The following is a 14844-nucleotide window of genomic DNA, read 5'->3' on the forward strand; positions in this document are numbered from 1 at the left end:
CTGATTTATCTGCCCCCTCCCATTCAGTCTTGTTCCTGCTTTAAGTGTGGCCCTTCAGTGAATGATGTGAGCAGTGAAGCTGTAGCGTGTTTATATCCAGCAACAGTCAGTTAGCTCCCACTAAGGAGAACTCCTAAACGAGTCTGCTGATGCGACAAGTTTAGGCAGTGAAGTAAGCTGTTTGCATTCCATCCTGGGAATGGAGCGCTGCTGAAGGAGGAGGCTTTCATGTGTGTGCGGTTTAAACTTGATCTATGCTGAGAGCGCCGGACACAGAATGCAAGAAGCTTGTGAGGAGCCAATAGAACAGGTACAAATACCGGGCATTGCAGTGCCTCCAGTGTCTTCATAATACCTTCCTCTGAGCTTGTTCTGCAGTTTGCCTCTCTACTCCCTCTCCCTCATTTGCACTTGACTTTACACCTGTTCTTGTTCTTCACTCTCCTCATTTTTCTTGTCCATGCATGGTTTGTTAACTCTCTCTTCTTGTTGCTCGTGCATGCTGTCAGTTGCCCCCTCCCCAGGACTGCCATCACCCAGTACATGCCCTCTTCTCATTGCTACCATCATGGAGGAGGTCCAGGAGCCTGAAGACTCACACTTAATGCTTCAGGAACTGCTTCTTTCCCTCTGGCTGCAGATTTCTGAATTGTCAATCAACCATGAACACTACCTCAATATTTTTGTCTCTCATTTTGCACTAGTTACCTTACTTAATTTTTAAAAAATGTTTTTCTTACTGTAATTTTGATTATCATGCACTGCAATGTACTGCTGCAACAAAACAACATGTCAGTGAAATATTAAACCTGTCTCTGATCCTGACCCCTGTGAGTTGGCAGTAAGGAAAGCAAGTGCAATGTTTGCATTCATATTGAGGGAGCCCGGATTACAGCACCAGCTTGGTGTAAATAAAACTGTCCCACTCCCCCCCCCACTTTAAATGCATATTAGACACTTTGATCATGGAAAAAATAGATGAGCTTTAACCTCGAACACCGAACACTACAGCACAGTCCACTATGTTAACCTAACTCTAACTCTTCTCTCCTACGTAGCCCTCCATATTTCTAACATCTATTTGCCTAGCTGGGAGTTTCTTAAATGCCCCTAATGTACCTGTCTATACCATCATCCCTGGCAGGGTGTTCCACACCCCCTGTGCAAAGAACTTAGCTCTGTCTCACACACCTTTTGTACTTTCTTACGATCAGCTTAAAATTATGCCTTTTCTATTAACCATTTCTGCCCTGGGAAAAAGTCACTGGCAATCCACTCTATATCTGCCTCTTATCATCTTGTACATCTCTACTGCATCACCTCTCATCCTCCTTCGCTCCAAAGAGCAAAGCCCTAGCTCACTCAACCTATCCTCATCAGACAGGCTCTCTAGTCCAGGCAGTGTCCTGGTAATTCTCCCCTGCACCCTCTCTAAGGCTTCCACATCCTTCCTGAACTGAGCACAATTTTCCAAATGTACGTGGAAATGCGCTCGGAGGAAATCCACATGGTCACGGGGAGAACGTACAAACTTGTTACAAACAGCAGCAGGAATTGAACCCCAGCCTTATACTCTAAGGCACTGTACCACCGACCAGCTACCTACTCTATCTATAACCCCCATAATCTTACAAACTTCTATCAAGTTTCCCCTCAGCCTCTGTTGCTCCAGAGATAAAAAGATTAAGTCTGTCCAACCTCTCCTTATATTGCCTGCACTCTCTAATCCAGGAAACATCCTGGTCAACCTCTCCTGCACCCTCTTCAAACTTTCACATCCTTCTTGTAATGGATTGCAATACTCCAGATGTAGCCTAACCAGAATTTTATAAAGGTGCAACATAACTCCTTCATTCACGCATTCCATGACTAATCCAATGAAGGCAAGCATGCCACACACCATCTTTATGACCCTGTCAATCTGTTGGCTCAGCAGAGAAATAGATGTTTGCCAGAAGAAGACAGGAGGATCACATTACACACAGGCATTACCTGTCAGACTCTGTTCTGAATTCTTTGTAAGTCAAAGAAACCCCTTCTCACACACCCTCTGTCACTCCACTTGGAAGGGTCACCAGCTGCCATCATAAACATGATGGTGTAGGGTACAGTCGACCATCAGACTTATTCAATTTATAACACAATGGTGTCACCTTTAAATTAGAAACTGTGGGAAATTTGAATTAACAACTGCACAGTGATGCAGAGGAGACAACATTTGAAACTGTGGATTCAGATTTGTAAAACTTTCTAGGTAGAATGTTCTGGAACATTTTAAAGATGAACAAGTGGAATGTTGCCATTGAGAGAGAAATGAATGTGCATGTGTGTGTGTGTGTGTGACAGAGAGAGAGAGAGAGAGAGAGACAAATAGAGTGACAGTGAGTGAAAGCAAGAGGAGAGAAAGTAAGAGGAAGAGAGATGGGTAGAGGGAGAGAGTGTGAGAGGAAGAGAGAGGCAGGGAGAAAATAGGGGTGAATGAGAGACAGTGTTTGTAAGAGTGAGAAAGGTGACTGGAAAAAACTTGAGTGAAGGAAGGAGAACGATTCTAAAGATAAAAGGAATAATGGGTCTAGAAAGAAGCAGGATGGATAAATGGGACAGGAAGGAAGGCAGGTTTGAGAGGAGCAGAATCTGGTGGGAAAACTGACTGAAGCTCAGGACGTATGAGACTGAGAAAAGTGTGAAATCAGAGTAGCGGAGGAAGTGAAGGAGGAGAACTTAGAATGAAAGTGATGAGGGGGGAGACTCGGTCTCTGCCTATCCCCTCACCGAGATGAACCTTCTCTGCTCTGCAGCTAAAGCTAAGAGATCCAAAGTTTGAACCGTGTTTTCATTTTTGCATTGTACATTTAAGGAAAATTATTCAAATTCAGCTACTGTCTGTGTGCACATGAGATCTTAAGATATGGGAGCAGAATTAGACCATCCAGCTCCTCGAGAATGCTCTGCCATTCCATCATGGCTGATTTATTTTCCCTCTCAACCCCATTCTCCTGCCATCTTCTTGTAACCTTCCCTATTAATCAAGAATCTATCAACATCTGCTTTAAATACACCCAATAACTTGGCCTCCACAGTCATCTGTGGCAATGAATTACATAATTTCACCATCCTCTGGCTAAGGAAATTCTTGTAAAACCCCTCTGGACCCTCTCCAATGCCAGCACACAATTCCTTCGATAAGGGACCTAAAACTGCTCAGAATGCTCCAGATGCAGCCTGACTGACTAGTGCCTTATAAAACCTCAGCATTACGTCCTGGCCTTTATATTCCAGTCCTCTTGAAATTTTTGCTAACATTACATTTGCCTTCCTTACCACTGACTCATCCTGCAAGTGAACATTTAAAGGATCCCATACTGGGACTCCCAAGTCCCTTTGCACCTCTGATTTCTGAATTTTCTCCCTGTTTAGAGTCTCACTCTTGATTCCTTGTGTTATAGTGCATGATCATATACTTCCCTACACTGTATTCCATCTGATATTTCTTTGTCCATTCTCCTAATCTGTCTAAGTCCTTCTGCAGACTCCCTGCTTCCTCAACACTGCCTACTCCTCCACACATCTTCATCTTGTTCATAAACTTGCCATGAAGTCACGAATTCCATCGTGGCTTTGAATGTTTCTGATAGAGCGTCTTTATGCCCTTTTTTTAAAACATTTGATGATAACCATCCGCCATCACTGTTATTAAGCTTTCAGATCAGGACTGCAGCCTGTTTGAAAAGTTTCTGCCTGACAATATTGGTAAGTGCCTCTGCTTATATCTATAAATGTACTTCATTCTTTAATGCAATATTATACAAAAAAATCTAAATTGTCAAATTGGTTTATTATTGTCACAGAGCATTGAGGTGGATAGATTGATACTTCATTGATTCCCAAGGAAATTACAGTGTCACAGTAATTACAAGCGCACAGGTATGAATATTAGAAGAGAAGTAGAAAGAATAAAAAATAAGATACCACAAACAGTCTAACAGGAGGGGGTGGGGCTCATCACTTCCCCGGTGCAGGTTGACTCATTATAGAGCCTAATGGCCGAGGGTAAGAAAGACCTCATAGAGCGCTGTTTGGAGCAGCTCTAGGAGGAGTACAAGATAAAACAATAACAGAATGCAGAATATAGTGTTACAGTTACAGAGAAAGAGCAGTGTAGGCAGACAGCAAGGTGCAAGATCACAAGAAGGTAGATGGTGAGGTTAAGAGTCCTTATCATACGAAGGGACTGTTCACTAACAGTGGGATAGAAGGCATTCTCAGGCCTGGTGGAATGTGCATTCAGGCTTTAGTACTTTCTGCCCAATGGGAGGGGGAAGAAGAGAGGTTGTATGGGGAGGGTGGAGTTTTTGATTATGCTGGACACTTTATCAAGGCTGCGCGAAGTGTAGACAGAGTCCATGCAGGGGAGGCAAGTTTCCATGATGAGCTGAGCCATGTCAACAACTCTCTCCAGTTTCTTGAGGTCGTGGGCTGAGTAGTTACCGTATCAAGCCATGATGCATCCAGATAGGACGCTTTCTATGATGCACTGATAAGAGGACATTGGTAAGAGGACATGCCAAGTTTATTCAGTCTCCAGAGGACGTAAAGGCATTCATCTATGTGATTGGATCTCCCAGCTTCTCATTCACACCTCTGCCCCCCACCCACCCACCTGGCTTCACCTATCACCTTCCAGCTTGTATTCCTTCCCCTCCCTCCTCTTTCCTATTCTGTCTTCTTCCCCTTCCTTTCCGGTCCTAATGAAGGGTCTTGGCCCAAAACGTCAACTGTTTATTACTCTCCATAGACCCTGCCTGACCTCCTGAGTTCCTCCAGCATTTTGCCTGCATTGCTCTGAATTTCCAGCATCTGCAGAATCTCTTATGTTAATGGCAGGCTGTTAGTGATGTTCAGTCCTAGGAACTTGAAGCTCTCAATCCCTTTAACCTCAGCCCTATGGATTCAGACAGAACCATGTGCACTGCCCCCTTCCTGAAGTCAAAACCAGCTCTATCGTGTTGTTAACATTGAGGGAAAAGTTGGTGTCTTGGCACCATGCTACTAAGCTCTCTATCGCCTTCCTGTACTCCGACCCATCGTTATTTGAGGTACGGCCTGCTACACTGGAATCACCTGCAAACGTAGATGAAGTAAGAGCGGAATCTGGCAATGCAGCGGAGCGTACAGGGAGCAGAGAAGGGGGCCGAGACACAACTATGGTGTACCAGTGTTTAGAATAATTGTGGCAGAGGTGTTGCTGCCCATCCTTAATGAGTGTGGTCTGTTGGTCAGGAAGTCAAGGATCCAGTTGCAAAGGGAGCTATTGAATTCCAGATCTAGAGGTTTTGGTGATGAGTTTGCATCAAATCAGTATCAATAGCCAGGCTTAGCTTTCTTAACGGTTCAAGTACTCTATTCATCTCAGAATGAAGGCACTTTGATGTCATAACGCAAAGCCCTTCAGTTGTTCAAAATCTGATACGAAAATCAAATTATTGAACATCATGGATCTAGAACATTCACTGTGACCTTCCCTTTATGCTCTGACCCTCTGACATAGTCACAGGCAGAGAACAGAGATGAGGAGGAATTTCTTTTGCCAGAGGATGGTGAATCTGTGGAATTCATGGCCACAGATGGCTGAGGAGGTCAAGTCAATGGGTATATTTAAGGTGGAGGTTGATAAGTACTTGATTAGTAAGGGTGTCAAAGGTTACAGGGAGAGGTCATTGAGAGGGATAATAAATCTGCCATTATTGAATGGTAGAGCTGGCTCGATGGGCCTAGTGGCCTAATTCTATTCTTACTTCTAATGGTCTTATTCTCTGTAGTCATAAGGAGATAGAGTTGTACAGCGCAGAAGCAGGTCCTGTAGTTTATTTAGTTTGTGCCTCCCCCAGCCCTCTTTACCTCCCCCCAGAGAATAGGCTTTCTTATCCCTCTCATCCGTGTACCTGTCCAAACTTCTCATGGACATTATGTATTGAGTAATCTATATGTGTGGAGCGCAGTGCAGCAGCATAGCGAATAACGTAACGTTTTACAGCGCCAGTGATCACAGTTCGATTCCCGCCCCTGTCTGCAAGGAGGTTGCACGTTCCCCGGGTGCACCAGGTTTCTCCCACACTTCAAAGACGTACCGTTCAGGTTCGTGAGCTAGTTGGTCACATGGCATAATTGGGCAGGGCCGAGTGGGTCTGTTACTGTGCTGTGTCTCTAAAAATAAACTGCTCATCCACACTCATCTCACTTGGTCTGTTGCCGTCGATACTTTGCTGATTCAAGCGCTCCTCTGGATATTCGTTAAATATTTGTGAGAGTCTACTGCCACCAGGCAGAGCTTTCCGGACTACAGCCACCCTCAGATACCTCTAACTTCCTTACAGGCACAAGGTGCAGAGATCTCCAACAGCAAACAAGCTGGAACAAAAGGTAGCCGTGCAAGGCAGGGAGTCGGGGGTGCTTGGAGCCCGCTGTCTCGGATGGTGGTGGAAACAGATACCGAGGCACGATAGTTTGACCTGCGGGATCCTGTGATCAGCTAGTCCAGGGGTCGATACCAAGGATCGATCAGTAGTCTGCAAGTCGTAGCCACTTGGCCGAAGCCCAGAAACTGGAGGGCCAAAGCCCTGTTCAGGAACTAGAGGACTGTTCATGAGGGTGGGTGGGTGGGAAAGAGGAATGGGGATGTCTTGTTGCTTGTTGTGTTCTGTGTTCTACCACCAAGCAATTTTGGTGCTAGGAGGTGTTGCTACACTTGCAGGCTGCCCTCAGCACATCCATAAGTTGTGTTGGTTGTTAACACAAAAGATGTATTTCACTGTTTGTTGCAATGTGCATAGAAGATAGAACAATACAGCATAACAATAAGCCCTTCAGCCCATAATGTTGTGCTGAGCCAATAGTAATCAAAGTGATAATAAATCTGAATAATAATAATAATATGAATAATATTCAGATACGATAGAGGCGTTTGGGAGGCTGTTCGATATACGAGTGGATAGTAAGGGATTTAGGGAAGTGGAACATATGCAGGCAGAAGAGATTTGGATTAGTTCTGCAACATGTTCAGTGCCGACATCATGACTGTAGAGCTGTTGCTGTGCTGTGCTATGTTCTAAAATACTGGTCTCAAAGTGTATAGTCACTGGGATGATACAGCATTAAAAAGTTAAAAGAAAGAAATGCAGCTTCTATTTCCCTAAGCTGATGAAGTGGAGTGATGACCTGCGATACTAAAGCTCCATCATGCCGAGCACGGCGCCCCCAGGGCTGTGTGCTCAGCACTCTGCTGTTCACACTGCTGACTCATGACTGCTCTGCCAGATCCTGCTCAAACCACATCATCAAGTTTGCCCACGATGCTACAGTGGCTGGCCTCATTGGCAACGATGATGAGACGGCATCCAGAGAGGAGGTAGAGAGGCTTGTCAGATGGTGTGAGAACAACAACCTGAGTCTCAACGTAGACAGGACAATTGTAGACTTTAGGAAGGCACAGGTTGACCACTCCCATGGCATGTCAATGGCTCTACTGTGGAGAGAGAGAAAGAGCAGAGCACAAAGTTCCTTGGTGTGCACATAACAGATGACCTAACTTGAACCCACTACTCCTCCTCAATAGTCAAGAAGACACAGCAGCGTCTACACTTGCTGAGGAGATTGAGACGAGCAACCTCCACTCTGTCATTCTCACAACTTTCTACAAGACCACTATTGAGAGTATCCCGTCTGGCTACATCATTGTGTTGTACAGAAGGGTAAGGTACTGGACTGCAAGATCCTACAGAGGATAGTATAAATGGCCACTGGGGTCTCCCTCCCCCTTCTTTGCAACACGTACCAAAGAGAATGCCTGGAGCATTGCTGACGATCCCTACCACCCATCCAACAATCTCTTTGACCCACTACCATCAGGAAGGAGGTACAGGAGCATTAGGACTAGGACGGCCAGACTGGGTAACAACTTCTTCCCTCAGGCTGTGAGACTAATGGATAACCTGCCACCAACGAGGTCTTGTCACTAGGACAGTGAGCTGCTTGCTGTCTATATGTGCTGTGCACTACATGCATTTTGAATTACATTTTGTTAACTTATTTGTGGCAATATTTAGTTTTTTGCTGTGTGTTACGTAGGTACTGTGGATGTACCATGGTCTAGAGGAATGTTCTTTCATTTGGTTGTATATATGAACTTGAACTTAAAGTAAAATGATGGTCAAGTATAATTTTATATATTTTAGGATTAATTTTGTGTTCTTGTGAATGTTGTGTCTCTTATGCTATTTGCCTGTGAAGCAGCAGTATTTAATTACAACTGTGCAGAATGTATTTGTGCTTATGAGAATAAATTCAATAAACGGTTAAAATAACAATTTCCACCATTGAATTTTTTTCTAGTTCTGAATGACCCCTAATTAACCAATCTTCTCTTAAAGATTGCCTCGCCAGATGTTGACTCTGGTTATTTATTTATTTGGTGATACAGTGCCCAACGAGCCACACCACCCAGCAACCCACCGATTTAACCCTAGCCTCACCACAGGACAATTCACAATGACCTCCTGACTGGTACGTCTTTAGAATGTGGGAAGAAGGCGGAGCACCTGGTGTTCATCGGGAGGAATGTACGAACTCCATACAGACAGAGCAAGTATTGAACTCTGAACTACGACCCCCCTCCCCGAGCTTTAATAGCATTGCATTAACCACTACCCTACTGGGGCGCCCACAACGGTACAGACTTTGGGCATGTTGTATGCTGGCGAAGCTCAGAGATTGAGCAGCTTCTGCAGAGGCAAAGGGGTAGCTGATATTTCATGTCACGAGACGTCAGTTGTCCTTTTTACCCCACAGATGCTGCCTGAACTGCTGTGTTCCTCCAGCAGCCTGTTTTATTGAGCCACAACCAGACGGAGTGGGATAGTTGGGGTACAATTCCTGACTCGATCCTGATTCTCTGTGAGATTTGACTCCATTTCTCTTCCCCTGCAGGGTCGGAGCCAGATGCTACCATCTACATGAACTTCATGAAAGCACATCAGTGCTACGACGCCATCCCCACCAGTTCCAAACTTGTTGTCTTCGATACGACCTTGCAGGTGAGAAAGGGCTGGTGGGTATGCAACTGGGAGTGTCAGCAAAGGGCTAAGATGTGATTCTTAACAGTATGAAGGAAGAGAGGGATCTGAGTCCTATGTCCCTCAAAGTTACCGCGCAAGTTGATAGGTGGGAGTGTTGCCCTTGATTAGTCAGTGGTATGAGATCAAGAGCCAGAGGGTAATATTTCATCTTTATAAAGCTCTGATTATATCACCCTTGGAGTATTGCAGTTCTGGTCTGCTCATAGGGAAGGATATGGAAGTTTTAGAGAGGGTACAGAGAGATTTACCAGGATGCTGCCTGGATTAGAGAGTATGTCTCGTGAGGATAGGTTGAGTGAGCTAGGGAAATTCTCCTTGGAACAAAGGGGGATGCGAGGTAACTTGATAGAGGTGTACAAGATGACAAAAGGCATAGATCAAGTGGATAGCCAAAGACTTTTCCCAGAGTGGAAAAGGCTAATACCAAGGATGTTAATTTTAAGGTGGTAGGAAAAAAGTATGGGGGGTGGTGTCAGGCATAGATTTTTTACACAGAGTGGTGGGTGCTTGGAATACCTTGCTGGGTTAATGGTGGAGGCAGATACTCTTAGAGACTATTTAAGAGACTCTTAACCATATAACCATATAAACATTACAGCACGGAAACAGGCCATCTTGGCTCTTCTAGTCCATGCCGAACTCTTACTTTCACCTAGTCCCACCGACCTGCACTCAGCCCATAACCCTCCATTCCTTTCCTGTCCATATAGCTATCCAATTTAACTTTAAACGACAACATCGAACCTGCCTCAACCACTTCTGCTGGAAGCTCGTTCCACACAGCTACACTCTCTGAGTAAAGAAGTTCCCCCTCATGTTACCCCTAAACTTTTGCCCTTTAACTCTCAACTCATGTCCTCTTGTTTGAATCTCCCCCACTCTCAATGGAAAAAGCCTATCCACGTCAACTCTATCTATCCCCCTCATAATTTTAAATATGTCTATCAAGTCCCCCTTCAACCTTCTACGTTCCAGAGAATAAAGACCCAACTTGTTCAACCTTTCTCTGTAAATCAGGTGATGAAACCCAGGTAACATTCTAGTAAATCTTCTCTGTACTCTCTCAACTTTGTTGACATCTTTCCTATAATTCGGTGACCAAAACTGTACACAATACTCCAAATCTGGTTTCACCAATGTCTTATACAATTTCAACATTACATCCCAACTCCTATACTCCTTTCTTAGGCACATGAATGATAGAAAAATGGAGCACCAAGTGGAGGGAAGAATTCAATTGATCTTGGAGTGGGTTAAAATGTTGGCAGAATATCAAGGACCAAAGGGCCAGTACTGTGCTGCTATGTTCTACGTAAAGTTCACAGTACAACAGCAGGCTGTTATATCAGCTGGTCAATACTGGTTCTAATCCTTCAGAATCAGGGTTTCGTTCACCGACATGCGTCATGAAATGTGTTGTTTTGTGGCAGCAGTGCAGTGTAAGATGAAAATTACTTAAGCTGCAAAAATTATATAGAGCAAAAGAGGAATAATGACATCGAAGTCATGGACTGATAAGAAATCTGATGTTGGAGGAGAAAAAGCTGTTCCTAACATGTTGAATGTGGGTCCACAGGCTCCTGACCTCCTCCCTGATGGCAGTAATGAAAAGAGGCATGTCCCAGATAGATGCCATCTTCCTTTTGAAGATGTCCTTGATGGTGGGGAGGATTGTGCCTGAGATGGAGCTGGTGGAGCCTACAACCCTCGGCAGGTCATTGCGATCCTGCACATTGAAGCCAGTACCAGGCAGTGATGCAATCGGTCAGAATGGCCTCCATGGTGCTTCTGTAGAAATTTGCTAGAGCCTTTGGTGACATATCAAATCTCCTCAAACCCCTAATAAAATATAGGTACAGGCGTGCCTTCTTTGTGATTGCATCTTTTCCCCTGCCACCATGTCCATCTGCTCCTTTCCCCTCTCTGCGTTTGTTCTGCTTCTCCTTAAACATAGAAACCCTCCCTATCCCCTGTGAGGATAACCCCATACACTCATCTGCCCCTAGATGAAGAAACTTCTCCTGAATTCCTTGTTTGAAATAGAGAACAGTACAGCACAGTACAGGCCTTCATTGTTGTTCTGACCTTTTAACCTTCTCCAAGTACAATCTAATGTTTCCCTTCTTCCATTGTTAGAACATAGAGCATCACAGCTCCATACTGGCCCTTTGATCCACTTTTTAGCCAACTCTAAGATCAAATCTAACTCTTTCCTCCTACACAACCCTCCGTTTTCTGACCATCCATATTCCAGTGATGTACAAAAGAGCATCTATGAGTTTCTTAAATGCCCCTATTGTATCTGCCTCTACCATTATCCTTCACAGGGTGTTTCAAGCACCCACCATGCTTTGTTAAAGAACTTAACTCTGATATAACCCCCCCCTTATATTTTCCTCCAATCACCTTAAAATTATGCCCCTCCTATTAGCCATTTCCACCCTGCGAAAAATGATCTCTGACTGTCCACTTGATCTATGCCTCTTACTATCTTGTACAACTATAATCAAGTCACCAACTTCAGTTTGTAGAGAAGAGCCCGAGCTCGCTCTCGAACACAGTTAGCATCCTGGTAGATCTCCTCTGCATCCTCTCTAAAGCTTCCACACCCTGACAGGAAGCAAACAGCAACTTAAAAAACCACAAATTGTAACAGTGGTGAACATCTCTGAACACACAGCACGTTGAACCTTGAAGTGGATAGGCTATAGCAACAGAAAACTATACTGGGTTCCACTTTTGTACCTCATAAAGTGGCCACTGAGTGAATTTACCCATCTAAAAGCCTTTTAAATGTTGTAATTGTACCCACCTCTATGACTTTCATACACCCATGGCAGCTCATTCCATACTCCCATCACCCTCTGTGTGAAGAAGCTGTTTCTCATTTCTCATATAAATAAGACCATAAGACATAGGAGCAGAATTAGGCCAGTTAGTCTGCTCCGCCATTTCATCATGGCTGATCCAATGCCATTCTCCTACCTTCTGCCCATATCCTTTCACAGTCTGATAAATCAATAACTATCTGCCTCCACCTTCAGTGCACCAGTGACCTGGACTCCACAACTGCCTGTGGCAATGAATTCCACAGATTCACCACCTTCAGGCTAAAGAAATTCCTCCTCATCTCTGTTCTAAATGGATGTCCCTCTCTTTTGAGGTTGTGCCCTTTGGTCTTAGACTCCCCCACCAAAGGAAACATTTTCTTCACATCTGCTGTATCTAACCCTTTGAACATTTGATAGGTTCAATGAGATCCTCCCTCATTCTTCTAAATTCCAGTGAGTACAGGCCCAGAGCCTTCAATCGCTGCTTATATGATAACCCTTTCATTCCTGGAATCAGTCTCGCGAACTTCCTCTGAATCCTCTCCAATGTCCTTTTTTAAATAAAGGGCCAAAACTGTTCACAGTGCTCCAAGTGAGGCCTCTCCAGTGACTTATACAGCATTACATCCTTCCTTTTGTATCCTAGTCCATTTCAAATGAATGCTAACATTGCATTCACCATCAATTCAACCAGTAAATTAACCTTCAGGGAATCCTGCATGAGGACTCCCAAATCCCTTTGCACCTCAGATTTTTGAATTTTCTTCCCATTTCGAAAATACTCTATGCTTTTATTCCTTCTACCAAATTGCATGAGTATTCATTTCCCGACACTACATTCCATCTGCCACTTCTTTGCCCATTCTCCTAATCTGTCCAAGTCTTTCTCCAAGCTCTCTACTTCCTCAACACTACCTGTCCCTCCTCTTACCTTTATATCGCCCGCAAACTTGACGACAAAGTTAACAATTCCTTTATCAAAATTGTTGACGTACAACGTAAAAAGAATCGATCCCAACACAGACCCCTGTGGAAAACTGCTAGTCACTGGCAGCCAATCCGAAAAGGCTCCCTTTATTCCCACTTTTTGCCTCCTGTCAATCAGTCATTATTCTATCCATTCTAGTATCTTTCCTGTAATACCATGGGCTCTTGTTCAGCAGCCTCATGCGCAGCACCTTGTCAAAGGCCTTCTGAAAATCCAAGTATACAACATTTGCCAATTTGCCTTTGTCTGTCCTACTTGTTATTTCTTCAAAGAATTCCAATAGATTCGACAGGCAAAACTTTCCATAGAACCATAGAACGTTACAGCACAGAAAACAGGCCATTCGGCCCTTCTAGTCTCTGCCAAAATATTATTCTGCTAGTCCCATTGACCTGCATCCAGTCCATAACCCTGCAGACTTCTCCCATCCATGTACCTATCCAATTTATTCTTAAAACTTAAGAGTGAGCCCGCATTTACCACGTCAGATGTTAGCTTGTTCCACACTCCCACCACTCTCTGAGTGAACAAGTTCCCCCTAATGTTCCCCCTAAACCTTTTCCCTTTCACCCTAAAGCCATGTCCTCTCATACTTATCTTTCCTAATCTAAGTGGAAAGAGCCTATTCACATTTACTCTGTCTATACTCCTCATAAATTTGTAAACCTCTATCAGATCCCCCCTCATTCTTTTCCTTAAGGAAACCATGTGGACTTTGGCCTATTTTTTCACGTGGCTCCAAGTACCCAACACCTTATTCTTAACAATTGACTCCGACATATTCCCAGACAGAAGTCAGGCTAATCAGCCTATAATATCCTTTCTTCTGCCTCCCTCCCTTGAAGAGTGGAGCGACATGTGCAAATCTTTACCCTCTCATCCTAAACCTATGTCTATTAGACAGGAAGCCCTTGCACGTTCTCTGGACTGCAAGCATTTCTGAACTCTTTTTCAGTAGAGCATAGTACAGTACAGGAACAGGCCCTTTGGCCCACAAGCCGTAAACCCTGATTCGCTCCAAAGAGAAAAGCCCTAACTTGCTCAACCACTCGTCATAAGATATGTTTTCTAATCCAGGCAACATCCTGATAAATCTCGTCTGCACCCACTCTAAAGCTTCCTCATCCTTCCTAATCTCAGTTTCTTTTTCACACAGAGAGCATGGAATGCTCCTCCAGTGGTAGATGCATTTAGAACATTTAAAAGGCTCTTAGATAGGCTTTTAGAGGGCTATGTGGGAGAGAAGGGCTAGATCATAAGACAAAGGAGCAGAAGTCGGCCATTCGGCCCGTCGAGTCCACTCCACCATTTTATCATGAGCTGATCCATTCTCCCATTTAATCCCACTCCCCCGCCTCCTCACCATAACCTTTGATGCCTGGCTACTCAGATACCTATCACTCTCTGCCTTAAATACACCCAATGACTTGGCCTCCACTGCCGCCCGTGGCAACAAGTTCCATAGATTCACCACCCTCTGGCCAAAAAAATTTCTTCGCATTTCTGTTCTGAATGAGCGCCCTTCAATCCTTAAGTCATGCCCTCTCGTACTAGATGCCCCCATCATGGGAAACAACTTTGCCACATCCACTCTGTCCATGCCTTTCAACATTCGAAATGTTTCTATGAGGTCTCCCCTCATTCTTCTAAACTCCAAGGAATACAGTCCAAGAGCGGACAAACAGTCCTCATATGTTAACCCTCTCATTCCCAGAATCATTCTAGTGAATCTTCTCTGAACCCTCTCCAAGGTCAGCACATCCTTTCTTAAATAAGGAGACCAAAACTGCACACAGTACTCCAGGTGAGGTCTTACCAGTGCCTTATAGAGCCTCAACATCACATCTCTGCTCCTATACTCTATTCCTCTAGAAATGAATGCCAACATTGCATT

General features: G+C 44.3%; 1 protein-coding gene across 3 annotated transcripts in view; it reads left to right on the plus strand.

Moving 5' to 3' along the window:
- Positions 1-193: 193 nt before the first annotated feature.
- Positions 194-14844, plus strand: part of LOC134347606 (5'-AMP-activated protein kinase subunit gamma-1-like) — a 63594-nt gene continuing 48943 nt past the window's right edge. For all 3 annotated transcript variants that reach the window (XR_010018208.1, XM_063049962.1, XM_063049964.1), the window contains exons 1-3: positions 194-310; positions 3699-3750; positions 8983-9089. Coding sequence is in view for 2 of the 3 variants with exons in the window: in XM_063049962.1 (XP_062906032.1) it covers positions 278-310; positions 3699-3750; positions 8983-9089 (192 nt within the window). In the remaining variant the exon portion in view is untranslated. The remainder of the gene's footprint in view (positions 311-3698; positions 3751-8982; positions 9090-14844) is intronic.

This window comes from Mobula hypostoma, chromosome 6 (genome assembly GCF_963921235.1).
Source record: "Mobula hypostoma chromosome 6, sMobHyp1.1, whole genome shotgun sequence".
Lineage (NCBI taxonomy): Eukaryota > Metazoa > Chordata > Chondrichthyes > Myliobatiformes > Myliobatidae > Mobula > Mobula hypostoma.